This window comes from Daphnia magna, linkage group LG3 (genome assembly GCF_020631705.1).
Source record: "Daphnia magna isolate NIES linkage group LG3, ASM2063170v1.1, whole genome shotgun sequence".
Classification (NCBI taxonomy): domain Eukaryota; kingdom Metazoa; phylum Arthropoda; class Branchiopoda; order Diplostraca; family Daphniidae; genus Daphnia; species Daphnia magna.
Genome location: NC_059184.1, coordinates 4,569,808 through 4,597,737, shown reverse-complemented (window position 1 = coordinate 4,597,737; position 27,930 = coordinate 4,569,808). Strand labels below are relative to the sequence as shown.

Sequence of the window (27,930 nt, the reverse complement as noted above, 5' to 3'; positions counted from 1 at the left end):
CTCACATTGCCGACAGAAAATGTTCGACCGCACAGTCGTTACTTGTATACATATCATTTGCATTTTCCCATATCCAGAATTGACGAATCTCAAACATTGGCTAGTTTAAAAATATCCTTTTAAAGTTTTTCCGAGTTTTTGTATCTATCGGGTGAACCTGTTGGACTCTATACCTGTGACTCGAACCTGCTTTCGTTAAGTACATGGATTTATTACACAAAAGTCAGCTTAGGTTTAGACAAATCCGACGGGGATATTGTAGTTCAATCATTCAAAGAGATTCACATAGTCGCATAACAAATACGGAAAGAGTATCGAATTTTAAATTGCAACACACATTTTTTTTTCTGCTATAGAACTGCTTGATCATGGACTGCAACATGATTAATGCATGAGATTTGTTTTTCATTGCACATCCTACAGATTAAGCAATGTTTACTGTCGTAAAGACGAAGATGGTGTTCAATCGAAATAACGAAGTGTCCAAGAGAAGTCAACTTCTCTAAATGTCGAATGAGAAAAAGCAAACAATCAAACAATTATCACTGGGTTATCTAAAAAAAAATTGAAATAATAATAAAGGCACGAGAGCGAAGTAAAAAAAATAATAATAATAATGAACAGGAACTGCTGAAACCCGGATGTTTCTCAACTGACGATGGCGGAAGCTGAACTACCAACTGACGAAGGTGTTATCATGATGGCAATACCTCCTTCGTGTACAGGTCTAAAGTCTTCCAAACATCTGGCAATGTCAGGAGGAATCACGATTTCTTGACCAGCAGGCAATCTCTTCATCAAATCAGCAATTAAATGAATCAGCGAATGGCGATCACTTTCATAATCGCTCACCTTTATAAGGAACAAATTACCGATCGTCCAAACATTTCATCGCAAAGTGCAATCAAAGTTACCTCTCTCTCAAGCCTAGCGTATTTGGATTGACTGGCGCTTAGATTGTTTTCCAAAATGCGTGTCGTTACTTTAGCTGATTGCAATTGAGCCTGCAACTCACGCACTTGCTTTTGCAGAGCCATGTTGGACTCTTCCAGATGGCGTGCCTTTTCCTTCCAATCCTCGACATCGTGTTGTTGTGGGCTGACTGGCGATGCAATTCCAGCCACTATCTCTTCTTGCAATACGTGATATTCAACTTCGTAAGCCGCCAGCTGCCGTGAAATGTCCAATCCGAGTGCCTGAAAAGTCAACAGTGTTGATGGAAATGTCGGGAAAATAATTAGAAAAAATAGAGAAATCCAAACCTCGCGGATGACACGCTCAAGTTGAGAGGCTCCCATGGACGGTAAAGTGGTTTTGAAATAATCCATCAACTGTTCAAAATTGCGGCATTGCAGCAACATATCTTTGTGGTCGGCGATCAAAGACAAGGCGACGCGGAAAACCATCGACATGCCGTTCATAAAAACTAAATCTGAATAAGAAAAACGATGTTTCAGCTTCTTTGCGTTACACGTACGGCATTTGAACATTACCGAAAACGCGCACTACAAAGCCCAGAGGGAACTGAGAAGCGAAAAGAGTTAAAAACCACGGGGCTGCATACAATGTGGGACTGATTTCATTTTCCTCGAGATGCTCGTAAAGATCGCGATGCGAATCTCTTAGCAAGCGAGCCATTTGGTACAATTGAACCTGAAGAGCCGCCATATTGGGTAGGTATTGACGGCGTAGACCGAGTTCCAGCATTAAATAGCGAAGCATATAATACGCTTCCTTCTCTTCCAAATGCATAAGCAATACTCCTGCGATGAAACTCAGACCTTGACAGTAACCCACTTCATTGTCCAACAGCGAATAGGCTTTTAGTAAGTTGTACAACGACAACTGACCGGGGCCTAAAGAGGCCTGAAAGTATTTTTGTGTGGGGAATGTTCGACCCAGATCGATGATAATGGCGTGCTGGTGTGAAGTGAGTTGGCCGAGAAGGTCTTCGTACGGCTCTTCAAATAAAGGAAAATTTTCGTAATCAAGAGAATGGGAGGACAGGCTATAATCGTCGTGAGCTGCGTGTCGACACCATGACGGCTGTTGAGTTTCCATTGCATTTCGCGTGTTGACCAAAGCCTGCCAAGCCTCACCTCGCCGATGTTTCGGCACTCCCTTTTCTACCGCACGGGCAAGGGTGGGAAAATCTGGGGCCACACCAGAAGATGGGCCGAGGAGTTTTTCCCACAATTGGGAGGCGGGACGCAGACAAGGCACTATTTCGTCATAATTTAACTTCATGCGCTTAATTTCCATTTCCTCTTGATGAGCTGCAAACCGATCAAAACAAAGAATAATTTAAGTTGGCAAAGAGTTCAAAGTTGATGCCTCAAGTGCTTGAACCGGTCGTTCGAATTAGGTCATACCTTTCAATCGCTTGTTTTCCTTTTCCATGCGTATCAGAATAATTTGTTGTTTAATGGCCTTTTGCCAAAGCATTCGGTAATTTTCGCGAGTGCGTCGGATTCGTCCCTGATCTCCAGCGCCATATTTACGTGATTCGACACCAACACAAAACTCGTTGGGATTGTTCTGATTCGGAGACATGACTTGCTGGAAAATGGCTTGACGCCAAGAAGCAGCAGAAGACGGCCTACGCGGGCTCGGTGTGTCGGTAGGAGGATGTGCAATGTGAGCAGGGGACGGACTACCGACTTTGAAAAATCTGAAAATAACATAAAAAAAAACGTTGCAGTAAATCTCGTGGAACGCTTTCTCAATTGCTTAATTACATTTCCATTATAGGCGACTTTGTGGTTGGGCTCGACAGTTTTTCGATCTTGATCTCCTTTTGCTCTCTACCGTCTCTCCGTTTATTTTGCATTTCTTTTAATTCTTTTTTTATCGTTGCACCGTGAGAGCTGCAAAGCGTTGACGATCGAGGACGAGAGGCATCCAATCGAGGGTCTGACCCATTTGTCATCGGCGACTGGCTAAGCCCATCAGCCATGTCGAAACGAAAAGACTGTTTTGAAGGAGTCTTTTCATTCTGCATTGTTTTGATTTAAAAGGAAAGCATTGTTAACTGTTGACGTGGCTTAGTTCGTTAGTCTTGTTACCTCAATTTGCTCTATACGATTTGGCAGGCTTGTTTGATGAAAAGTTGATTGCGCTGAAGCCAACTCCATTTCTTCTTTGGTTTTACGTTTCAGCAGTTGATCGAAGGAGTTGGACAATGAACGCTTGGCTTTTTTAAATATAGTACCCGAGCTTCCATCAAAGTATTGGCTTAAAAATTCGTGTCTAATTATGGAATTGGCGAGGTGTTACGATTTCCAAGTCGTTGACTTAAACTTCTATTGCCTACCTGTTTTCGGCTGTGTCATGAACGTGAGTCATTTGTCGCGCCTCACAATGCGCTTTCAAAAGCAATAAGAGAAGATCGTTTTGTTCACTAGTTTTTATCAAATCAGCGCCTTTATATTTGGCCACTAATTGCTCTTGATCAGCTTCAGGTAAGGTTCCAATACGCCTTAGAAGTAAAGTGTGTGCTTTCTGATCAGGTAGTCCTGAAAAAAGCAACCAATATTCGAGCATTGAACATACACATTTCCTAAAATAACAAATGAAATGAACCTTCGACATCAGTCATCAGTCTCTGGAGCCAAACAGAAGGGCAGTGCTCGCACAGATTGTTGTTGACTCGTTTTTGAGATTCAGATGCAGAATGGGACGCCAATTTCAAAACTAAGTGATTAATCAAATTAGTTATGAACGTGGAATTTCGATTTTGAAAGACGCTTTTACCTGTCATAATTTCATCAGCAACCGAATTACTTTGACATTTGAAGACGTAGCAAACATTATTGTCACTAACAGTGTCTCGACAAATAAACCCAAAGTTTTCAGGATTTTTAATGCCCTAAGGAAATTTCAAAATTCAACACGATGTACAAAAGATAAACCCTAATTCCACCATGTTACCTGTGAGCAATGAGAGATGTCACAGAACGGCTTACTCAACATGACGGATTTGCGATCTGGACTGATCAGTTTTACATCGCAACGGCTGATTTGTAGTAACATTGTGCGATTATTTTCGTTAGTGGCAACTGGCGGCTATTTTAAAACGGAAAATGTGGATAATTATTTTGACTGAATGCCAATGGATATACGTGTTGTCAATACCGTGCGAGGAACTTCCAACAGTGTCGTAGAGTTGACTCTTTTAGGTCTTAAAGCTGAAGCGCTGCCTGTAGAGTTGGCTCGACCGCGCGACAAGGGCTCAAGAGATGGATCTTTTCTGCATTTGAATTCCAAATTATGCCCAATACTAGGATTGAATTCTTCTCAATAAATTACGAACCTGGGTGGTAAGCTGGAAATCCCTCCGCTAGCTGTCCGAACACGGAAACTTGCTGACAGATCTTGATGATGAGCTTCTACCTCATTTTGGTTTACTAAGACATTCTAAAAAAAAATGCAACGATGAAATTAAATAATAGCACACTTTCGAGAGGGGTGGTGTTAACTACTTTTTGCAAGGGGTCGATACGATCCGATAGCGTCTTAAGAACTTCTTCTGTTTGTTTGAGTATGGACAGGGTGTCAGCTGTAGCTGTAGATTGCGCTTCGCTGGTTTCTTCCTCCTCCTGCGTGTCGACCAGTTTCCTTGTAAAAATATGACGGCCTTCGTAGACTTCACGAGTATCTCCGCAAATGTCATTCATACTAGTCGGTCTTGGAAACCTGGCTGTTTGAAGGAATGAACTAATAGCTGTATGCACGGGCAAGCTTGTCTGCCGGACCCTTTGCTCTTCCAGCTGGTTATGGGCACGAAATTTCTCCAATACGTCATCAATGAATGTTGGTGGTGCTTTGCGATGAGAGACTGATTTGATCTTCCCCAAATACAAAACCTACAAATATTTTAAAAAAATTGAGAAATGAAAATTTGAAAATGAATTTGAGTATGCTGGAAAATGTTACCTCGAAAAACTGCGATCCTGTGCTTCCGGCATCTTGCGACGATGATATGCTGGATACACTGGCATTACTGGATTGGCGAGATGGGGGGCCCATCGATCCTTCTCTCGATCCTCTGTTGCTGTGATCTCGCGAGCCTAAAAACATTTCGAGAACCTGGGCGGAATGCAATTGGTAAACAATACAATTAGTCTTTTTGGTTCAAGTTCGATTGCCAACAATGTGCGAATAGAGGTCATCTGTTGAGCTATGGCTTTGCCTAACCCCACCCACAAAAGCTATTTCAACCAACTTGTGATCTAGCTGTTTTCGTTGACAAAAGTCATTTGGCATCGGCTTTGAATGCGTGCCCACACAACTCCCTTATTTCCTATTGGCGGAACCCTAGCCAAAATTTGTCTTAACCTTCGTCTTAAAATTAAAAATTTTTACAAGCAAAACAAAACTGATGGTCCAAGACGTCAACACGGAAAACAACAAGACTGAACCAAAGCGAGGTGGGGCATATCGAGGACACGAACATAAAAATAATGTGGCAAACACTGAGGACAAAAATAGACGTGAACTACGTCAACGTTCTCGCAGAAGGTAATACGTCGATTCTTGTGTGTGGTCCACACAGATTATATAATATCTTGAAAACGTCCACGGATTCACAGATACAAAACAGAAAGAAAACTTTCCCTGCGATATGGAAAATGAATAGAAATCTTACCGATCCATTGCGGTTACCGCTTTTGGTCAGCATGTCACTACCATGGGGGGAGGAACCACTCAATGCTAAATTTCCCAAAGACGGTATGGTTATCATTGTGAGCAGACAAGGTTTCTAACAGTTCTCAAGTCAAATTCTGCAACACTTCATAACTTTTCCTCTAAATACAATGAAGACTTTCAATGGTGAACCGTCTCCGGTTGCGACGATACGTTGAACTGAGCTAGGAGGCCGTGTGTTCATGCCTCCTGTGCAATGACCGAGATACTGAGCGCTGATACGATCATGTGCAGGGTCAGCAGCTCTTCACATGCACCTCCAAAGATAGAACCGACGCCCGTTTTCAAGACATTCGTTTTTTATTTGGCAAAGCAATGCTGGCAAGCGGAGTGCAGATGATTCAATAACAAGCAAATATTACGTGTTTGATAGCATTGCAAGTAAAATCTATTTGTAAAAAAATACAAAATAATTATTTGGTAGTAGGAGCTGGTGAAAAAAAAGAACAACTCCTTGTGCTATATTGAATAAATGCGAAAGACAAACCCCTATTTTCCGCTTCGTTGGTTATTGAATCATTGCAAAGTTTACGTGAGAGAATTCCAGTAATGCCACTAAACGATTCTTTGTCCTTGTGTAGAACGCAATAAAAAAACATCAGTTTTGCAGTAAGCCACATGAGTATGCGATTTTATCCGTGTGTTTGGAAACGTTCACGTGTGACTCCTCCCTGACTTTTCCAGGGCATTCCATCGGCGATAATCAAAGACCTAAATACAAAATTTTTGCTTTCTTCCATTCCGATGTACAGGGACACCGTCACGTGTATACGGCGTGAACTCTATAAATACGTTAGACATCTGTAAGTCCCCAATAACCCCAACTAGCAAACTGAGCATAATTGTTCCCTAAATGGGAGTCCTTTCAATGCAAACATTGTTTCTTAGCTGTTCTAAGGATATTCTTCACATATTTTTTCCCTTCCTTTGTTCTTACATTATTAAGTCTTCACTGTTCAAGGTAAATACATGTGTGAGATGAGATGAGATGAAATGAGAAAAACAGAAAAAGTTGCACTGTACATAAAGACAATGTGGGAAACAAAACTTAATAGCTGTAACATGTCCAAAAGGACTATTCGTTTTCTTTTATAACCCAATTCACTTTGCTGACTTTCATGATTAAGATCTCAGAGCAAAGTTTGAAAGAACAAATTGCCAAATACTTTTTTTCTATTTTTAGGAACCTCTTTAAATTAGGATAAAATAAAACGAAACCGTTACCTTGGAAACTTTTTGGGTTTAAAAAGTAACTGTGCAAGTAAACGATGCATCACACAGCAATTTCCCAGTCAGTCGAACGAGCCTAAAAATTACTTTTGTGTGGGTGCCACTTTGCAATTTTCGTATTCCCATTTTGGTCTTTGGTACAGAGTTCTCTATTAAGGCCAAAGAAGTTATTAATTCATGACGTAGGTTTAAGCTTTACCGAAGACAGAATCAAATTGTGGTGCACATTCTGACGTATCTAGAAAATTTCAAATATATTCCGCGTAAGTAGGCGTTGTATCACTGTTATTCTGCTGTGCTGATGAAAAATGCAGTGTAACTTATTGTATTTCAAAATTCTGAGTAAAAAAAAAATCCTCCCAAACAAAAGATAAATTATTTTGTTCCTCATCCTAATTCAAATTTCGAACATGTTCAATTAACAAACCTAAAAAAAATCTGAAAATTTGCGTGGATTACCAGCAGACGAAAAATAAAACCCGGTTCCAACGTCATCTCTGGATGATTCTTGTATGTTTACTTAATACTTATCCCACATTTCTAATTATTTATAATATAACTAGTGTTGACAAAGGTAAAATACATTTACAGTAAAAAATATATATTATTATTGTAAAGTTTGAACCTATATAAGTGTTACATCAAAAGATAAAGTTTAAAATTGGGTTAGGTTTTTCTATTCAATGACTAATGCCAATGTTTCCTTCCTGTTATCCAGATTAATAATGTCCAATCCAAACGACCAAAATTATTTTTATGGCCAGTCTGCTGGGATGGGCCAACAAGCTGGCTATGGATGGGGAGATGCAAATCAAGGAGAAGGAATTTCATTTGATATGGATTCCAACTTTGGACAAGACCAGTTAATTTTTTTTTTATTTTGCTTTGAAATTGGTACCTAAAAATAATGTTTGATTTACAATAGAAATTTTCAGTCATTTGATTATTCACAAACATCTGGACATCCAAGCACAGTTCCTGATACCAGCACCACAGGACTTTATCCAGCATTACCACAGGGCTATGAATCCTCATACATAGGTTCACCACCAAGCGTTTATGGTGGCCAATTTTTGAATCCCAATGCTTCGTCTTTTCCCCCTACGAACATGGTTTCTAGTGGAACTGACTTTGAGGATGAACCGCCACTACTTGAAGGTTTGTTTGTTGCTTTAGAAGTTAGTCAAACAAAGGAAAAACCCATTTTAGGCACCCTAAATAAAATAAAAAATCTAATAATAAAATAAAATAAAGCATAAAAATAAGCATTGCTACAAAAAAAAATATATCCTTTTTCACAGAACTTGGCATCAATCCTGACCATATCTTCCAAAAGGTACGTAGTGACAGGCTTTATTTGATTTTAACCTAAATTACTTAAGAAAGGACTTTCTCCCATAATTATTTTTTTTTTCTGAATGTTAAATAATATGAATTACACCGTTAATGCAGTTGTAAACTGAAATTTGCTTCGTTAGACATTGGCTGTTTTGAATCCCCTGCGAGAAACGGATGCAGCTATTCTACAAGACACAGACCTTGCGGGACCCCTTGCTTTCGTTCTAGCTTTTGGAGGATTTTTACTTCTGGTGAGCTTTCGGAATTTATACCAATAAATTTTCAATGATCATACCGTTTCCATAAAAGAAATCGGTCTCTTTGCGTACATATACACCGCAACAATTAAAAGTTTTTCATAAACTAATTCTTTGGAAAACATGGTTTAATTATGGTTGAACTTCCAAAATGCATCAAAAATGCTGTGCGGTTTTAATTCTGATATTGGTTTCGCACACCCACTTCTGGTGCAGCAAACTGTTTACGCTCATTTATGATTCTTTTTTCTTCAACTCTAGTCTGGAAAGGTCCATTTTAGCTACATCTACGGCATTGGCGTGCTTGGTTGTTTGGCAATCTACGCAATACTCAACTTAATGGCTGTTTCAGGAGTGTCGATTGGCGTAACCGTCAGTGTCCTGGGATATTGCCTCTTGCCCATGGTCGCACTTTCTGGAGTCAGCATTCTCATTTCGCTTCAGTAAGTTGGCATACATTTATTTCTGTTAGTTGCTGCATAGTGCTTGCTGTACCGTAAGATTATCTTTCTAGTGGTAGTTCTTAAGCATAGGCCTATGCCGTGTTATTTGTTCTGTAGAAGGAGCCGCCAGTTCCTAAAAAGAGATACATTTCGCTAATGTCTTTGGTAACAAGAGGGTAGTCGATATTTGCTTGTGCTATTAATGGAAAGTGAAAACGCAAACTACAGTCGTGAATGACTGTTAGGAATGCTTTAATTTGTTAATGTATTTGTGATAGACAATCATTTATCAAGAAATAATTTCTATTTTAGGGGGTTTGTTGGCATTTTGCTCACTGCACTTGCCATCTTGTGGTGTTCGATATCAGCATCAAAATTGTTTGTAACCGCCTTGACCATGGATCATCAACAGCCGCTGGTCGCTTATCCGTGTGCCATGTTGTACGGAGTGTTTGCCTTGCTTACTATTTTCTGAAAATAATTCATCCTTTTGTTTTATTCTTTCGGAATTTCCATTGCTTTTTTTCCCTCTTACTTTCACAATATGTTAAAAATTTATCTGATTTTCCTACAGACTTTGAAAGATGGTTTCAGTTGTCATGAGAATACACCGTGTTGACCGATCACGGGGTAAAAAGCTGAGTACGTCACGTTACACGGACTTGTGTTGTTTGTCGCTCTTTAGCCTACCAGATTTTCATCGTCTTGCATGACGAGGAAACATTTTACCAGCGTCCATGGCTTTTTTTCTGGCTTATATTTTGACAGTTAGATGGCTGCCATTGCCCAAGTGTATATAATTTGGCTAGCCCATTATTGGTATCGTCGCCAAATCGGTCGTTTTTATACCATCTATGTAGCATGATCTAATTAATAGAATGTTATTTTTCTAAATCTTGGCAGTACAATACTGGTATATTTGTTCTTACCAGTTTGCATTGGAAATTCTGTGCTGCCGAAGGAATGATCTTTTATTCCCTATAGAAGCAAAGGGTGGGTACTCTACTGCTGGTAATGGCTCCCTAGGTTGTTGAGATTGTTCTAATTTATTAGAGTGATTGCTATGGAACATTACAGACTGAGCCACATTATGGTCTAGTCTTTTGCTACTTCTCCCAGCTGTAGATCAAGAGATTAATCAAAACGTCAGATAAACAAGGTAAAGGACGTGTAAATCAAAACAAAATGGTTTTTCATTTGAGAAGAAATTCGCAGGTTCCATACCTTACCCTTACCCATTGTTTTAATCGCTTAAGGCAGTTTGTCATCTACGGTGCAATACTTTGTCACAAAAAATTCTTGTATTAAATATTATTAACGAAATAAATAAATTACTGCTGGATGGTTTTATTCTAAAAAATGCATTGAAATAAATTTTATCATTTTCGTAAATGACAATAATATTTTCTTAAGATAAAATTGATCGAATTAGAACTGAATTATATATTTTATCTGGCAACTGCAATTGCCTATCGGAAATTACGGAGGCTGGGTCAAGAAGAAAGAGATGAAATAACCGCGTGGTGAACTGGTGATTAGTTCTCCTTTCTCCTCGCTCGTGTCGACATGACAATTTAGAATGTCCATTGAACTGAAACTTAGTTATGTTACTAGGTTTATCCCAGGACGTGGAAACAGTGTAACAGTGACGTGATAAACTTTAACTTTACAAGTGTGTAACCATGGGACCCTCAACTCTCAGAGGACTTGATAACGACGGTAATATTGCGCGCCATAATACGTAATTAGATTACAGAGAGAAACTCTATTTCTTGCGTTTGTTTCAGATGGATTTTTACTGGTGCACGTGACTGGGGATCTTTAGTGATCAGAACTCGTCTTTCAAGGTAAGAAAATCCAAATCATTCACTTGTTGGTGAAAGATATTGTGAAACAACCAAAGAGATTTTTTTTTTAAATGTTCGTTGAGCTCTTGAGCACATTTTCTGGGAGACATCTTTTGGCGGGAAAACGTAGCTGAGTCATTGAGATCTGTTGGATCTGTTTCACTTTTGAACTGCATTTTATTTGGTAATAGAAGATAGGTGACATTGTGCACGAAGATGTGATTTTGAAATAGGCTAAGTTAAATGTCTACGTTTTTGTGCTTGTTTCGTTACTTTTTCAATCGTATTGCGTATTCTAGGTTTTTTGTCTTCTTACAACCATCATTAGCACAAATAACAGGCCTCTGTTTTTTATCTTTTGCTCGGTTTGCTTAAATGCTAAATGTCAGGCTTGTTTTTCGTCAGCTTATCGAATTTACTTGTCGTTTTTTCCGAGTGGCAGTTTTTTTTTTGTCTCCATGGAGACCGTGTTTGCAAGTCCATCCAATAGTGGTTATCACTCACTGCTGGATTCGCTTCAGTCATGCAATACTTATTTCTGGGTGTCGCCAACGTTTGAACGACGTCGTGAACAAATCAACGTCAAAGAACTCTGGTCGATTTTGTGGTTTTTCTCTTTGTTTGTTTTTTTGACGCATATAAGACAATTGTATAGTCAAAGTTTAAGAATTATAATTCCCCCCCCCCCACCTGTATTTTAATGGCTAGTAAAATTCCTAGATGTAATTTGGAGTACTTGCATTCAACGTCGTTTGGAATGCAATTTTGTGACTTCTGGTTTATTTGAATTTCTGTGCATGCGATTATCGGTCTATCTTAGCAGTAGAAATTGTGGTCTAATTGGGAAGCGTGTGCAAGTAGTCTTGTTCTTTGCTTAACAGACGCGATCGATACGAGTGAACCTCATAATCCAAAGAAAGAGGTCAATTGCACTGCGTTTGGAATATACCAAGAATGGGATGGTGGTGGATGTGATTGGAGATCAATGTCGAGTAGGTATCCACCGTAATCCATTAGAAGCTGCATGTATTTCGCTTAGTCTTCAACAGGGTACACTAAGGTTTTGAATATCCATCTAAACTGTGTGTTCTGGCCGTACTGTTTACCAGTTTGATCCCTCTTAAATCTCCCACGTAATAAAAAAAAAAAAACACTATTCAAACTGGATGAAATACTTTTTGCTTCTAGTCGAATAGAGTTTTTAAATATATATACTGTATATATATATATTTATTTTTCAAATTAACGTTTAAAAGTTAACCACAGGTTGAAAGAACCCATTTATGGTTAACTTTTTTTTTACGTGCCCTTGTTTCCCACTTCTTTTGCTGTAAAGTTTTAGTGCTCGCTTTTTATCGATTAGCCCAGAAGGCAAACTTATTATACGGCAACGAAGCGGCAAACTGATGAGCGAACCCCAATCTTTTTCTTTTTTGTCCTATGCATCCGTGCCAGGAGAGTAGGCAAGTAGAACGAAGAGGAGCTTTTGGCTAGCGTTGCGATCGCCACGCAATCCTGTAGTATAACGTAATGAAACGAAGAGTTTTTGTCGTAATTGAATTTCGCTCAAGACCAATCATTAAAGGAAATCGATTAAAAAGTCTCACATTTTTTTCTATTTAATTGCAATTGTCTTCTCACTTTCAAGGGTTCAATTTGTAGCTAAATAAAAAAAAATTCGATCAGATGTTGGCACATTAAAAAGGGAGGGATCTTTTAATTAGAAATGTTTGTCGTCCTACTAAATATAGTGTCTGGATGTCAGGAGAAAGATCGATTGTTGAGAAAACAAAGCTTATTTATCTTTCAGTGTCTATCTCTAACGCGTTCTCTTGGTCTGAAGGATTCCGGTGAATCATGCCTGGAATCTCCGAACAATCACATTTGGTCAAAAACCATCAGACGAACCCCTCGTCTTTCGCCCGTAGCTCATCGAGATCTGTGTGTTGTGGAGGGTGCTGGAAGAAATCAATTAGCCTCTTTGCTGTCCTTGCTACACTTCTCTCGCGCGCTAATTCACTTGCACTGGGTGTACACTTTCTTTTCTCCCACTGATCGGCATTCGTCGGCGGAACAAAGCCTGATCGGAATATATCTACAGAGCGTCATCGAGAACAGGGCAATGGCCAACGGTTGGCTATTCAGCGACATTGTGTCCGTGCACCGTAAAAGTACATGACCAGCTTCCGTGATATCCTCTCTCTAGGGGAAGCGACTGAGTAGTGGGCCGCCGTGATGCTGGAAATGGCCGGCCCAGAAATCCGAGAAGATGAAACAGTAACCCTAGTCTTGTTGATGGCCATCGTATTTTCCGGTCTATAAATTTTTGGACTCCTTTTACGAGAAATTTCGTTGTTGGACGAGATACGCGTCTACGCTTTTAATCTTTTGATTACGATGATATCCAGGAATCGTCTTTTTTTCCTCTTTCCCAAACTTGTGGCCCCTTGAGGATGGATCTATGCTCTAGCAATTATGTCTGAATGAATCTATTCATTTGTGTTTTTCTTGAGGGGCTCTTGTCTCGACGTTCTATGGAATTGGGAGGAGGTTGGATATCATTGCCTTAACGAGGTATTGACTGCTAACCACAAAAGGGTCATTGTTACAAAGTGGAAGTCATTTTCCTTCTAATTGTTGATGAAAAATGCCTAGAGCCTTGCAACTTTCGGTCCTTGAAATTCAACAAATAGTAAAGGTTCGTTATCGCAGACATGGTTTCTGGCCGCAAGTTCCACTTCTCTCTTCACAAGTACGCCTTATTTGAATAGGGGTGTATCATTGCAGGATATTGTACGGCCTGATTGTTATGCCTGTCTATTCTCCATTATCCACTCCGCTGATTTATGCTTGAAAAATATGCGCTTCTAAACAGTAGTACATTGCAAAAAGACTTGATTGAATCAAATAATTGAATAGTTTTTTTTTGTGAATCGTTTCGACTCGCCCACTGAATTCGTTCTTTTTTTATGACTCGTGACGTTATAAAGTACGTTTCAGTTTAATCGCATGATTTCTTTTTACTCGCCGTACGTCAGCTGGTTCGGTTAAGGCAATCTGTCTCCTTCAAGAGTTGAAAATAAATGCCTATTTTCTTCCATGTCCCTGCCGACTTAAAAAAATAAAAGTAAAAAAAAGGATGTGTATTTATCAACGTTAGACAGAGGTAATACGTCACGCTGTTCCACTTTGTTTTGAAACCTTTTGTGAGGATGTAAGACTCTTATTTGTTCCTGACAATTTTCTTGTGATCGTCCGCGACGCACTCTTTGCAGTACACCTTTACTAGAGTGGAAACTTTGAGTATGAAACAACAAACATTTTTGCACGTGCCGTTGGCCAGGGAGAAAAAAAGCGTCGGGTAATCATTTTCGAGGCTACACTTCTCCAACTTTTATTCTTTAATGTCACACTCTTGTACTTGGGCGTCTGTTATTGACGTTGGCATATTTGAGAACATCAGTGTAATTTTCGTTCCTATTTTTTGTGTCCTACACTCTTGATTTCCTTTTTTTTTTTACCAGTCTGATGAAGGACAACATGGCCGAAGGATAGTGAAAGATTGGAAAGAGTACGAGAGGAAAGCGTTAGGGCGATGTTGATCGATGAACCTCATTCTCTTTTCTCCCGAAATGATTGGTTTCTCTTTTTTTCATTTTTCTCTTTTTCCATTTCTTCTTTTTTTTTTCCCTCCCTTTTTCTTTACACTTGCAGTGTGTACCGTAGTAGTAGCCTAAATAGACCCAGAGAGGAAATTCGCTTTTCAGACTGTCGGAGAAGCGTGATTGCTGTCCAAAAGAGGAAGTCAAACATGGCGGAGTAAAAAAAGAAAAGAAAAGGGATCATCGTCTTTAAGGTGAACGTCTGGGAGGATAAACAGGAAAGGGGAGAAAAAGACGAAAACTATAGCGGGAAATGAAGACAGTAGTCGGTTGGGAGAGGGGGAGACAGACGTTAAATAGCCATCTTCAAGTCAAGTTCTCCATAGATTAGGAAACTATCAGGGCCACTTAGCCAAGTCTTGATGGGGAATAAGCGAAGGATGGGGGGGAAGCGGAGAGGAAATCAGTCAAATTTCAATTTTCCCGCCTGTGACGTCAAGTAAAATGTATAAGACATTTTGGGCGTTGAATGTGTTTTTCATATGGAAGAAGGGAGGGCTAGGAATAAGAAAAGAACGACTTTTTCTAATAGCGGGTGGAGCTGAGTTGACTACTTATTAATTTAATACGCGTATCGGTAAACAAAATTAATCAAAACCCTCCGTCTTGAATCTGCGCTTTGAATACACACACACAAATCGGAATATCAATTTATTTTTCTTAGAATCGATTACAAGTAATCACGCTTGAGCTCAGAATAATTCATCCGTAAGAGACAGGGAGTGTACCGAGTAAAGGTTAAGTGTCACTCACGTGATTGGATACACCCACCCTCCGCTTTGTTATCGTCATACCGAAACTGAATAGTCACAAATATTCTATTCCAAGACGTCCAATCGGATCACGCTTGCATTTCCCATTGCATCTTTTTGCGCAATAAAACAATGTATTTTTCTTTTTACTATATGATTACAATGTGATAGATAGGAATACATATTTATCCGTCCACAAAGAGAAAAAAAAAAGTGGGTGACTGTATTGATTTCCGATGAATTCTTCTTTTTGATACCTAGTGTGTATTGGGACACGCTTTTATTGCGCGTATCCGCACTACCACCCACTTGCATTGCTTTTTCCTGGGCTATAGCCTTTAACAGTTGATCCCCAACGGCACCCAGCTGCTTCTTAAAGAGCGTCGGGAGAATTTTGAAGGGCAGATCGTTAACGCACTGCAAGGGAAAAATGAATAGAAGAGATGAATGCTTTTTTTGTTCGTGTAGGCTTTTTTCTTTATTTTCTTTTTGCCAAATCTGTGATATATTTTTCCTTGTCGATAGGAATGTGTGCGTTCATTCTAAAGGGGGCAAAAAAAAATCTTGCTATCGAGTTCCAGCTGTTTTTCATACTGGAGTTGCTATAATGGAATGGCAACGTCACGTTGACGTCAATTTCCGTATATACTACTAAAGATATTGCGTGAAAAGAAATCAACAAACGTGGAGTGATATGAGATATTGGATTTCGATGTTTTTTGTTTGTGTTGTCGGTTATCTTGCTTTTTTTTTACCTCTTTCTCCCTTGTGTGATGTTACGCCATCAAACGAAAATCACAAGGAAAAAAAAAAATGTTGTCTTTGTTGCCGTGGTTCTTGTAACGGAAAAATATCATTGAAGATAATCCTCATGTGAAACTTGATTGGATCCCAAAGAGAAATCCCGCCATGTAACGTATAGATGCGATATTTTATTTTTACTTTCTTGGCTGTTGTTGCGGACGACTTGGATATGAAGTGGGCGACGTTCTTAATCCATCAGAGATTTGGTGGGAGGATTTTTGCCCTTTTAGACACCTCCTTCCGGAATTGGATGGGCAAAAGCGGGTGGGACAATCAGTGACTTGTATCTAAGGATGAGTGATGATGGGATCTTGTCTTTCAATAAAAACAGGGGGAAAACTTCGCCAAAGCCGAGAAATAATAGCCTTTTTATACTGAAAGTGGGTCTTTTTATTACAGCTTTATAGATAACCTCCCGATATCGTCATTAAATTTGATTTCATTTGTCACTTTTCTTAATCAAAATTTGCGGGGGTTTGCGCTATTGATGAAGATACGCACGGAAAAGTTTTCACATCGCCATGTTCTCTGTAGTCTCTCGTCCTGCATGGTTGCTTCACATTGAAAGTTGGTCTTCTACTAATGGCTACGCTGCCTTGATATCCGGGAATTTTCATCTGCATTCAATTAAAGGTAAAAACATGGCTGTGGCTTATTGCCATCGTCATAAGTCTATTTACGACGTCGATTCGTGGGATGCATTGGCGTTTTTCAAATGTGGGGCATGTTGTTTGCTTTCAGACTATGATGGTTTATTTCTACAAAAGTTGAATCGCTTAAGACCAACGCAAAAGAAAACTTTTTTTCCGTCCATCTTTCTTTAACAATCCCGTTTTTGTTACTTCAAAAGACCACGCAGTTTCTATGGTATCAGAGACCCTCTCTGATCCGAGAAATATAGGGAATAATATTCTTTGCGCAGCGTCTAAAGCTCAGTGGATTATTGGGGTTGATTTGAGTCAGCTTTTAACAGACTTTGAAAAGAGGTTTCATCTTTTAGTGGGCCTACTATTCGTGTAGCTGAAAGAAACCAAACGAAAAAGTAGCAAATAGAATTACAAGCGTGTTCTCTGTAGGCTTTCTGGTTAGGTCAGTTGTAAGTGGCCAGTTGACACAGAGGTCGTTTTCATTAGTGTAAAAGCTCCTGAACACGCTCCATGTGTTATAGCCGAAAACAGATAGATCACCAAGACTTGATGAAGCTTTCACTTATTGCGTATCACTCCATCTCTATCCGTCTCGACCGTTCTCTAATATCGCACAAGAGATTCCATGCCAACCCATCTATTTTTCATTTGTCTTTCGGCCCTTTTTTTTTTTTTTTTTTTTTTTTTGTTGAGTGAATCGTCTGGATGAAACTGATGGGATGTCACGATTCTGAGATGATGGTCAGTCGCCTTCATCATCATTACAAACGTCACAATGATGCGCTTTTTTACTATTGGACGCAACGTCGTCTAAAACATACATCATGTAGAGCAAAGCGCCTTGTTGGGTCATCTTCTCGGAATCGATGCTTCCAATTCGATCTAGTGACGTGGTAGTTATACGCAAGTTGTGATATAATCGTACGTATCACGGAAACGTATAGGACGATGACCTACTTTTCTTTTATTTACCGTAAATCGTGGTATGATGATTCGTGACTGGCTATAGCGATGGTGGTCACGCAATGCTCGCTGCCGGTCGTCAAAGTTGCTCTAACAAACACGACATGGGAAATCAAAGTCTACCTGCTCAGCACCTTATCCCTTATCCGAGTGACTTGTCAAATTTGTTAATGAAAAACAAAAGCAACAAGCTAGTCAAAAGTTGTTTTCGTTTTTTTTTTCCCTTTTTCTTTCATCCGCGTTGTACAAGTCGTTCGATATATATTCCCCAAGGCGGGGTCACGCATGACATCGTTCACTGATCCACGCTTTTTAGGTCTTTTTGTTGAATAAGAATTACTCCGGACGCTGGTAGAGAACAAAGAGGAATTCTTCTCGCTCTACTTGTCCGCTCTTTTCAGCTTAACAGGATTACACAGCAGCTGATTACTGGATCAGTAGGTACGGGTATAATGAGACGGAAGAAGGGTGTGTGTGCGTGTGACTTGGCGTTGTTCGAAGCTGTGTGGAAAGAGCCGGACAAATCAGTGGAATGTTATCAGCGGCAAAGTCGTCTAGTGAAAGACGATGTGCAGAAAGTTGACAGCGTGTGTAATGGGATATACTTCGATAGTTGATTGAACTGGAAGCTATTCGATTAAGTCCCCAAATACATGTACTGCCTACGTTCCACTACGTCCTTGGCGTTTGTACCACTAAATTCGTTTCATATATTCTGAAGTGTTTCTTATTTATTTCTTTTATAATGACGTACCATTTTCGTACCCTGATTTAAAAAATTTCTGAGAGCATTCGATCTGATTTTTCATGTTCTTTTTTATGGCGTATTTTTCAATCAATTTTTCTCGGTTTACTTAGAAAACGATTGAAAAATTTTGCCTACATTTTAAAGAGACGACTTTTACCCGAAACAAATTCATCCTCATTTTTTTGTTCAAGTAAAATTCTTTGACACATGGTAAACGACCGTAGATCACATCGATGCGCAACAGTCGCATCACAAAAATTGTTTCTCTTTAAAACACAAACGAAAACTATTTCACCAACAGAAGGAGCGCCATGCCGAGTGTATGCAGTTTTCGTTAAACCGTAACGACCAAGTTTCGTTCAGTAGCCCAGAGCACATAGGTAAAAAGAAAAAAATTGAAAAAATAACTAGGCTGGTTATCGATCGAAAGCGCGAGAAAGTCGGCCACATTTTTTTTTATTCAAGAACTTTAAAGCGATTAGGTGTTTGAACGATGTTGAAATCGAAGGGAAGAATTGTGGGTTTTCAGCATTTATCAATCCATTCTGTCAAGGGAGAGAGGCGAAAGCACGTGTTGAGGATTCCTAGGGCCAACTTGAAGAAAAGACACAAAAATTAGCCTAATGAGGACAGTTCGTTAGACAAGAATAAAAGTTCGTTAGGCCGTGGCCTTCGCTGTCAAAAGAGAAGTTGGGCTAACAGTAGGCGGTGCGCGTGTCATCGTTGAAGCGAAGAAACCGAACCAAGGTGCAGCATGATTGACTGGTTTGCGAATTTTTAATAGGTTCCCAACTTGCCTGAAAAAGAAAATCGACTTAATTGACTCGTTTTTTTTGCTGCTGGTAAACTCGACGTTTGGAATCTTCATCGACCAGGTCACATTCCAGACATTCTCTTTCTCGAGTTACCGTCCAATTTTCATTTTCTACTCTAGCAGGAGCTAGACAAACAAGACCTTTATGCCTCGCGGTATCGATTCGTTGCGCAGAGATAGCAAAATAGCTGGATACCCATGCACAGGCGCTTTGTGCATGGTCGCTAAAATGGATTCGCTATCAACAACAACAAAAAAAATATTTTGATTTTATTCCTTCATCTTTTTTTTCTTGTTTCATCCATTTCGCGTTGTGAACTAGTGCCGAGCGATCGCTTGCATTGATTTTTCGTTTTTCTGCGTCTTGGTTTTTCTTTAAAAATATTCCATTTTTCTTTTTTAAATGCAAATTTATGTGGGCATCCATTATGCATCATCATCCATAATGAAAATGAGAATGCCAAAAAGGCAAAAAAAAATGAGACCGATGGCTGGTGGAATTTAGATAATGAAAAGAATTGTGTGTGTACGCGTATACGTCCATACAAAGAGTCACATAGCTTCTTATGGGTTATCTACCATGTGCGTGGAATTCTACCAAGCTGCCCCGTGCTATTCATTATTCCAACTGTCATCGCGTTTGCGTATAATTCAATTATTTAAGGGATTGGCGCAAACGTGGAAAGATACCAAGGAAAAATGGTCACGACCCACCAATTCCCGTTTGATGTGTCGACAGAAAAGAAAACGAAAGAGCAAACAACACTATTTATTTTCTTCTCTTTTTCCGTCCCTTATCGGTCGATGCATTCCGTTCTCCTTCCCAGTACTAGACATAACTTTTTTTTGTGGAAAAAAAATGATATTGATATGATTTTCTTTTCACAACAATGAGCTATGTCAGCCGTCTTTGATATTGAGGAGATGCTTGTCTGGTTAATGCTCTCCCCCAAAACTAAGCAGACCGTCTAACTAGTAGTTTGTGTGTGTGTGTACATAACAAGACGTGGCTAAAGGGCTAAGTTAAACATTTGATATGTCGTGATTTATTCCGACAAGGAGACTCAGCTAAAAAGGACTTGAGGCGGGAGACGTTCCTAATGAAGATATTACCGTCACTGTTGTTGTGTGTGCGTGTTTTCTTCGCTGAAACACAAGCTCGGTCGTATACACGAGACAATGCTACCACGTTCCAAATGCCAAGTTGACTTTGATTGGAGGAAAGAGTGCGCCGCTGACCTTGTTCAGTTTGGGCTTTTGAGAAAAAGAAAAAAAAAAATTAATGAATGAAAAATAAAAACTGGACTCGGAAATCCCAGGGCTTCGTAGGGACTTGATACGTAATCTTTCCATTAATACCAGCTATAAAAGGAAGTACCGCCTGTCTGGCCTTTTGTTTTCTTTAGTTTGGTTTTTCTCCGCCATGCATATCGAACGATGATGGCCTAGAAAAACTGGATTATGAATCGCCGAATCTTGTAACGTTTGTCTTCTCTTTCGTACACATTTTTGTAGCCGCTTTCAATTTGGGTTTCCTTGTGTCTTTGTGCCAGTTCTTTGCCGAAGAGATCCACCGTTTTTTTTTTCCTCTTTGACGCCAACCGATGATGAATGCCTCGTGTAATCACTCGTAGGAATACTGTTGATGTCGTCTCGCCACCCTCCATCAGAAAGAAGAGCTTGATGTCCGTTTGGTCTCGTTTGTCATGCCGGCCATAGGGAACCTTTCATATCGTTGGGAGAAACGCGGGGTTGTTGGGTTAGGCAACTAGGACGACGTAGGAAAGTTTTCCGATATCGCGCGATATCTTCTCCCCTTTATAAAATGTTACACTCGTAGCTGACGTCTTTTTATCGTTTCGACTTGTTCGTTCTTTTTATACGACGTTCTTTCTGGAACATTATTGGCGCGTCAGAGTACTCGCCGTGTGTCATTACGCCGATATTCAACCTATATGGCACGGACGTCATCAATAACTTTTATTTTATTTCTTTTTATCGTGCATTTCGGTGAAAAGAAAGCAATGGCGGGCCACTCTTTCATCGTCCTCGGTTATTGCGTCGAAATATCCACACCCGCCTGTCTTGTGTGTCTGTCTGTTTTCTCCGGAGTGGTACACAAGCTCTTCTTTATTAGACATTTTGTTTGACTTATCGGTACGAAATGACCATTTTTCTTTCCGTCTTTTGCCATTCGCCATTCGCGAACGGCATTTTCTTCTTCTCTACTTTGCGCAAGTTTATGTGTGAGAATGCAACTCGCCTTGAGGCTTCGTCGGATGCGCTGGGCGCAAACACGAGGACTGATGACATCGGAGCGTTGCCGCCGCCATTTATTAAAGTAAAAAGACGCGGTTGAGAGCCGCTGATTCCTTGAAAGAGAATAAAAGGGACGTGTGGTCCGCATGACCTACAGCTTTGAAGGGCGAACGCATTGTCTTTCTTTGTTTCGTCCTGACGACATTCCTCCGTCCTTTTTTAAAAAGAAATTAAATTGAAATTGACTGTGTCCGTCTTGATTAAAATTGAAAATGAACAATAACGGCGTATCTGAGCAAGGTTTCCGTTTGTCCTCGTAGGCAAAGCTTCGGTCAGCACTGGAATGTTTACGAGCATCTAACGAATGCGTGTAGGACCTTTTCCTTTGTATTTGTTTATTGATGTCAAACGCTGATGTGCTTATTTCTTTTGTTTTTCTCAAGTTTCCGTATGACCATTTACTTCACACTTTGCGAAGGGCGAAAACAAATCTCTAGATCTTGCATGCTTTTTTGAAATGTTCATGTTTTCATCCCCACGTCGCCCACTTCTCGAGCACACGAATGCCTTACTGATTGCTGGCATTTTAGATGACGTTTTTTTCTGAAGCGGATCGATGTGACATTTGCTTTTTCTTGGAAACGTTTCAATCGATACTCGAGATCATTCCTATTTTGGTAATTTTATCCCTAGTCATAATGTTGGCTTGTAGCAATTGTTTGTGTGTGCAGAGAGAAAGAGTCGCATCTGCGCCATTTGCGCTGTCTTCTTTGTAACAATTTCAATTTGATCAGTCTTTTATTTGGTCTACTCTCTTATCATATTAAACGAATTTGAATATACGAGGCGGTCTTTGTTGTTGCGTCGTAGCGCACATCTCGGCTTGATTTTACTTAAGTCAAAACTTGGCCAGTCCGCCAGACGGCATTTCGACCAGTAAAAGGAAAGCAACTCTTTTTTAATGGACGTTGTCTGATGTTCCAAGAATTCAAGATAAAAAAAAAAAAAAAAAGTCTAATCCGTTTTGCAAAAGAATTTTTGTTTTTAAATATCCTGAAAATTTGCCAGTTTCCTTAAAGCTACTGAATTGCACCCGTCTGTCAAATGATAAACAGGTGAAAACGTCATAATGTATTTTTATTGACGGATGGCCAACAACTGGTTTTATGGAAACAGGTGAACTGTCTTTTAAGATTTTGTTTGGGGCTAAAAATTGAACAGCTGCGTACAGACACATCCGCTGCTATTTTGTTTTGTCTTGCACAAGGCAAATTTGTCCTACAGTTTTCTTTTCTCTTTCTAAAATTTTGTTGGTTTTTTTATTTGTTGGTTACGCTCCGGAATAAAAAGAATTAGAAGGGCGTTGCGTGATACATCCGACAGGGGGAAAAAAGAAAAATCCCGGAAAGAAAAAAGAATTGAAATTAAAATGTGCTAGTTGATGAAAGAGTCGAAATGCTGAATTTAGGAAGACAGATTTTCACTAAAGGTCTACTACATTTTCTTTCACGGACTGCGAAATATACACAGTGGAGCCTTGTGTTTGTTTAATCTATTGCGCTTCGCTTCTTGCCTTCTGTCTTGTTTTGTCGTTTCTAGTTTTCCTTTCACTTTAGGAAGAAAAAGAATCTTGAAAGGAATGGAGAGCGTATTCATATAGACGATGCACTTCCGTAGTTTCATAGTAGACAGCCCCTGTGTGTGCCAGTAGAAACAAAACTCGGGAAAGGATGTACACAAGATTTAGTAGGGATACGACAAAGTCTTGAAGAATGTTGTTTTCCTTTTATTTTTGACTATTTCCTACGTCAGTCTGATGTTGTCTATGTTCTGCGTAGATTTCTATACAAGATTTTGTTGCGCATCGTCATCTTGTCGAGGAGGAATGAGAAAATAAAATTCAAAATCATGATGGCGGTTGTAGAAGTAAAATAAAACTACTGACCTTTGCCGTGATTAGATTTGTTTTCCGGTTTTTGTGGATTCATCTATTTGTTTAGGCTTGTCTTTCATTGTCGACTGTCGTCGTGTAAACATTTACAGAATCTTTGGCTTGCAGGTTCGTAATCTCTGTGATTTTTGTACCCCACCGTGGATTGCTTGTTTCGCTGGCACGGCATCTTTAATTTTCGCGGCCGGGTAGACAATTTTTTTGTTCTTCTTTGTGACGGGATCTGGTGGAATATAAAAAAGACGTAGATGCTTCTAAAACGAGAAAATGCCACACAGCGGACGTACGTGTTTGAGGTGTTTACGTCTCTTTTTATTTTATGAAGACCCACCCACACACACAAAGACGACGGCTGGTATTTTTCTCCTGTCTTTGTGTCGATGTAATTTCGTTCCAACCAACTGGGGAAAATGAATCCGCTGAGAGCTATGAACTACGGCCGTGGTCCAGACTCTTTTTCTTTCCTCTTTCATCGTCTACGACTTCCTATGCAGCTGAAGGAACACACAAAATTTTACCTCCTCCCCCCCCCCCTTTTTTTAAATACATCCATCGTCGTCATGCTTGGAAATATTTTCCTTTTTAAATCTTTTTCTTTTCTTCCACCTCCTCACTTGGTTTCATATTTTGGTAATGACCACCCCCCCGGACGTAAGCGTTTGGGGGCGCATCAGCATATCTTCGCCGCCTACATTCCCGACCTGTCAAAAAAAGTTCCAGACAAAGTCATAAGGGCCAGCACCCAGCGAGTAGCCGTCGTCTCGTGAATATAGTTTACGTATATAAATATACACAACAGACTTCTCGAGCGACTAGAATTATTATTATTTTTTTCTTTCTATTTTTCATGGCTCTTCTCAGCCGTTGAATTCTTTTTCGGCCGTCTAACTCGGTAGTTGTCTTCCTCATCTGTTCTTCGTGGATATAGCCGTGCTGCTGGTGTTTATTATTCATGACATCAAGTGCCAAGTTGAATGTACACAAAGGCGTTACTCAACGTCGGAGCGCATCAATCCCCGCCTTCTTTTGCCCGTTTCTATCCGCCCCATTGTCCAGCGCTCAGTTATATATAGGAACGACAAAGAAATACAATAAGGGCACGTTTTCGTCGTGACGTCGGCATTTAAAAAGACTAGGACGGAGGGGGGGTATGTTTTTATTTATTTACGATATTTTCTTTAGTGTATAAGAGGTCATTTGCAACGAAATAGCCCCATTTTTGTTTTCTCCGACTGTTGGCGGGGTCAAATGTCTCTATTGACTTCCCCCCTTCTCTCTATAAACGACTTGAAAGAAGCTGGGATAAATTTTTTTTCGTGTTTTTCATGCGTTTGTTGTGGAAACAAAGGGATTCTTCTCACAAGGAAAATCCATTGAAGGAGAAGAGTAAAAGAGAAAAAAAAAATTGTTTAAGCTAATGAAAGGATGCCTGAAGCCAGGCCACACGCGGCGGCGTCCCATCTTGTTTGTTAGCTTTTCTCGCTACGTGTGTGTCTTCAGTGTTAATCAAACGTCGAGGCGAAAACACGACGCACACCAGCTCATCAGCAGTGCGTTATTTTAATTCACGTCCATGTTTTTTTTAAATTTTTGCCTTGACTGATAGGTTAGATCTACATTTTCTTAAGCACTGGAAAAGAAAATCACTCGGTCGCTGACGGTTCGTTTAACTTGGCCGGGAATCTTTCGGCTTAGGTTTTAGGCAAAGGAGGCCTTAAAAGCTTCCAATGTTTATAATGCCTACAACTAGTATTATTGCTGTATTATTTGAAAATAGCTTTTAAAACGGACTTTCTTCCCAAGGATTGGGTCGTCGACGTTGACGGACGCGAAAGTGGTGAGCAGGCAGCAAACACAAGAAAGGGACGAAAACAAAAGAGAAAGCAACCCTTAACTCTAATGGAGCTAGTGGACGGAGAAAGCTGTTTTTCTTGTACTAACGGTATCTCTTCTATAATCGGCCGTTCAAGAGATACTCGAAACGTTTTCTTTTTTTTTTTTTTACCCCACTCTTTTGTTTCTCCTGAATATTTTAATGATTGCGCAAACAGCAACGTGCAAACGGGGCTTTTTGCGCACGGAATGTTTGTTGCCAATTTTTATTAATTCAACATTGCCTCGGCTAATGTGCGTTGACCTTTCTCGTGGTCACACTATAAACGATGTATCTCGTTCTTGACGGGGGAGACTTGTACGAGGTGCGAGGGGAGGGGGATATCTTTTTGTTTTTGGTGTGTGAACGCACGTTGAGTGGTTGGGCAAAAGGATTTTTTGTTTTGTTTTGATCCTTCAGGTTTCTTTCTAGTTTCCCGTCTTATTGATTGCCAGGGCTGTCCCGTCTCCCACGGATGTATTTCTTGGTCTTCCCCCCAATCTTTTCTATTAAAAGTAAAAGAATTTTTCAGGACTGGTCTCTTAATAATTTTTGGTCAATACGCAATCTGAGCTGCTTTTCTTTGCGTCCATTTCCTGCCCCCAACTTTTTCTCCCCCTTGTTTCTACAACTACCTCATATTAGTGGCGATGTGATATTAAACGAAATGTATAGCCAAATAGTGGAGAAAAAAAGAGCTTTAGGGATGATGGAGAAAAGAAAGAAGGGAAAAACCAACGCCCCTTTTTTTTTTTTCTAGTTTTCTTTTTTCCTACCACATCCGGTAGGTTCCGGTCGGCCGCTCATGGTTGCTGTTTGTCGTTCCCACTTAATGTAGCTAGCCTATATACTACATGGATGTATAGGGTAATACCACTAGCTGAGTTTATTTTTTCTGCCGTTTCTTTGTTGTTGCTGCGTGTCGTTTGTTGCAGACAAGAAAGTAGTAGAGTTCTATACGGTTTCAAGCCCTTATCCTCCCTTTAGTTTGCCAGGTATAGACATTATTATAACTGAATGTTCTCATTCCGTCCTTGTTTTTTGTTTAGACTTTTCTTTTTTTTTTTTTTTTTTTTTTTTCGAAACGAAACAGGAAACTCCTCCGGCGTCAGGTCGAGTTTGTGGGGCTTCGTTTAGAGATTGTCGGCCAAGTAGACTTGTAGTATTCTGGTCAAGCCCAGTGTTGCAACCACCGGCGGAAGAAATAAAAAAAAAAAAATGGGGGAAATTCTGTTCCGTTTGACTGGCGTGAGATTTCTACCGTTTCCTCGTTTTTTTTTTGTCAGTTTAAATAAGAATTTTCTAAAATTGCGCTAAAGGGTTTATACTTGTCGATTGGTCTTTAAATTTGATTGGTCAATGGTTTAAATGCGTTTCGTCTGAACGAAGACAAGAGAAAGCATTCGGTCTCAAATGTTTTTGTTTTTTCATTGTTGATGTTCTCACAATTCTTGTTTCAGTTTCATTTTTTTTCACGTTTTGACAAAAATAATTGCAGCAAAACTGGACAAGTTTTCTCGAAAGAATGGAGATCACGCTTGATTGGTTACATGGCGGAAGTCTGTCCAATTTTCTGGTCTGCGGCCGACTCATAAAGGCCTTGTGCTGCTGATTAGTTAAGTTCCTCCCGTTCCCACCTCCCATTGGCAATTAAACGCTAAAAGAGACATTTGGAAAAGAAAAAGACGTTATCCCGGGAACGAAGATGTGACGCATTTCAAAGTTACCGATTCTTCTTCTAATTATTATAACAAGTACAAGTGATTTCCCTTTAATGTTTTAATTGCTTAAATATTTCAAGTTTCTCTGCGTTGCCTTTTGCGGTTTCATTTTTTAATTAGGCTATTCAATGACAAATGCCTGTAGTTCTCTGCTGCCATTTTCAGTGCACACTATACTGCCATTCTATTCCCTACTCGAAAATAACGACTTGGTTTTTTCTACCTCTCGCCTTGAAGACGGTCGATGTTTTTGATGATCCTCAAACCCCAGACGCGCCGGAAGCGAGGGCCGTGTCACAGCCTGAAGGCCACAATTGCACCATGCGCCACCGCAGCCCTCGTTACACTACCTCTCTTTTTTTCTTTTTGTACTTCAATTATTTTTTTAAAAACCCCAAAAGAATTTTGCATTTCAAGTTTTATTGTCTTAAAGTCTTTCAATATTTTTCTACGTTTCATTTTTGAGAGCGGAGAGACTCGCTGATTCGGTTGGTTAATAAGGGCGCGCGATGTGAAACAAAAGTTATATGACAACTTTTCGCTATTCGTTCCTGTTTTGTGTTTTATCTTTCTGTTGCTTCATTCAAACTGAAGCAACTATTTATATTTGCGACTGGTGCGCATAGTTTGAGATTTGCACACGCGGCATCATTTTTTGTTTGCTTGTTCGTCGAGTGGAAAGTTGCGGTTCTTTGGCGTTTCGTTCCAGTGAAAGCTTTGAAATATGTGTCCCAGACCATATCTCCACTTTGTTCGCTCTTAATGAAAAACACGAACTGTTCAAAACGACTAGAATCGTCTCCTTACGAACCTATTTTTTTTTTTGCCGCTTCACACATTACGCACTCGACTGGGTTTATAGTAAAACAGTCGACAATGAACTAAACAAAATGTCGTTTCAAAGCAAATGAATAA

General features: G+C 39.8%; 3 protein-coding genes and 2 long non-coding RNA genes across 6 annotated transcripts in view; 2 read left to right on the top strand and 3 right to left on the bottom strand.

Moving 5' to 3' along the window:
* Positions 1–190: 190 nt before the first annotated feature.
* LOC116919481 (TBC1 domain family member 1) lies at positions 191–5,911 on the bottom strand. Its single transcript, XM_032925480.2, has 16 exons — positions 5,648–5,911; positions 4,936–5,088; positions 4,482–4,865; positions 4,313–4,416; positions 4,135–4,249; positions 3,931–4,065; positions 3,754–3,868; positions 3,583–3,693; positions 3,314–3,515; positions 3,066–3,249; positions 2,739–2,995; positions 2,373–2,671; positions 1,494–2,276; positions 1,263–1,432; positions 915–1,196; positions 191–852 (listed from the first exon to the last, which is right to left on the bottom strand). The coding sequence occupies exons 1-16, from the start codon at positions 5,741–5,743 to the stop codon at positions 649–651; spliced, it is 3,594 nt and encodes a 1,197-aa protein (XP_032781371.2). The 5' UTR covers positions 5,744–5,911; the 3' UTR covers positions 191–648.
* A 1,391-nt stretch (positions 5,912–7,302) lies between these two features.
* On the top strand, positions 7,303–9,600 carry LOC116919482 (protein YIPF5). Of its 2 annotated transcripts, none has more exons than XM_032925483.2 (7): positions 7,303–7,446; positions 7,655–7,798; positions 7,862–8,094; positions 8,238–8,272; positions 8,415–8,525; positions 8,793–8,974; positions 9,287–9,600. In XM_032925483.2, the coding sequence occupies exons 2-7, from the start codon at positions 7,662–7,664 to the stop codon at positions 9,447–9,449; spliced, it is 861 nt and encodes a 286-aa protein (XP_032781374.2). In that variant the 5' UTR covers positions 7,303–7,446; positions 7,655–7,661; the 3' UTR covers positions 9,450–9,600. The 2 variants fall into 2 exon arrangements, with proteins under 2 accessions (XP_032781374.2, XP_032781373.2); XM_032925482.2 differs by having other exon boundaries at positions 7,382–7,510.
* On the bottom strand, positions 9,502–10,204 carry LOC116919484. The gene is made up of 2 exons (XR_004391925.2): positions 9,904–10,204; positions 9,502–9,840 (listed from the first exon to the last, which is right to left on the bottom strand). It is a non-coding gene; the product is annotated as an uncharacterized LOC116919484 (long non-coding RNA).
* Positions 10,205–10,514: 310 nt separating this feature from the next.
* Positions 10,515–27,930, top strand: part of LOC116918932 (amphoterin-induced protein 3) — a 115,694-nt gene continuing 98,278 nt past the window's right edge. Inside the window, exons 1-2 of the mRNA XM_032924727.2 lie at positions 10,515–10,693; positions 10,762–10,821. The gene's annotated coding sequence lies outside the window, so the exon portion shown is untranslated. The remainder of the gene's footprint in view (positions 10,694–10,761; positions 10,822–27,930) is intronic.
* LOC116918937 lies at positions 22,581–24,038 on the bottom strand. Its single transcript, XR_006644464.1, has 3 exons — positions 23,709–24,038; positions 23,416–23,644; positions 22,581–23,341 (listed from the first exon to the last, which is right to left on the bottom strand). It is a non-coding gene; the product is annotated as an uncharacterized LOC116918937 (long non-coding RNA).

What these genes read in the sequence shown, in the direction of transcription:
- LOC116919482 (XM_032925483.2), top strand. Translation starts at nt 7,662, where the DNA reads ATGTCCAATCCAAACGACCAAAATTATTTTTATGGCCAGTCTGCTGGG. An exon ending in TGAACCGCCACTACTTGAAG is followed by an intron (nt 8,095 to 8,237) that starts GTTTGTTTGTTG and finishes CCTTTTTCACAG; the next exon opens with AACTTGGCATCAATCCTGAC. An exon ending in TTGGAGGATTTTTACTTCTG is followed by an intron (nt 8,526 to 8,792) that starts GTGAGCTTTCGG and finishes CTTCAACTCTAG; the next exon opens with TCTGGAAAGGTCCATTTTAG.
- LOC116919481 (XM_032925480.2), bottom strand. Translation starts at nt 5,743, where the DNA reads ATGATAACCATACCGTCTTTGGGAAATTTAGCATTGAGTGGTTCCTCC. An exon ending in TGTTGGAAGTTCCTCGCACG is followed by an intron (nt 4,066 to 4,134) that starts GTATTGACAACA and finishes GTTTTAAAATAG; the next exon opens with CCGCCAGTTGCCACTAACGA. An exon ending in AAGTCGCCTATAATGGAAAT is followed by an intron (nt 2,672 to 2,738) that starts GTAATTAAGCAA and finishes TGTTATTTTCAG; the next exon opens with ATTTTTCAAAGTCGGTAGTC.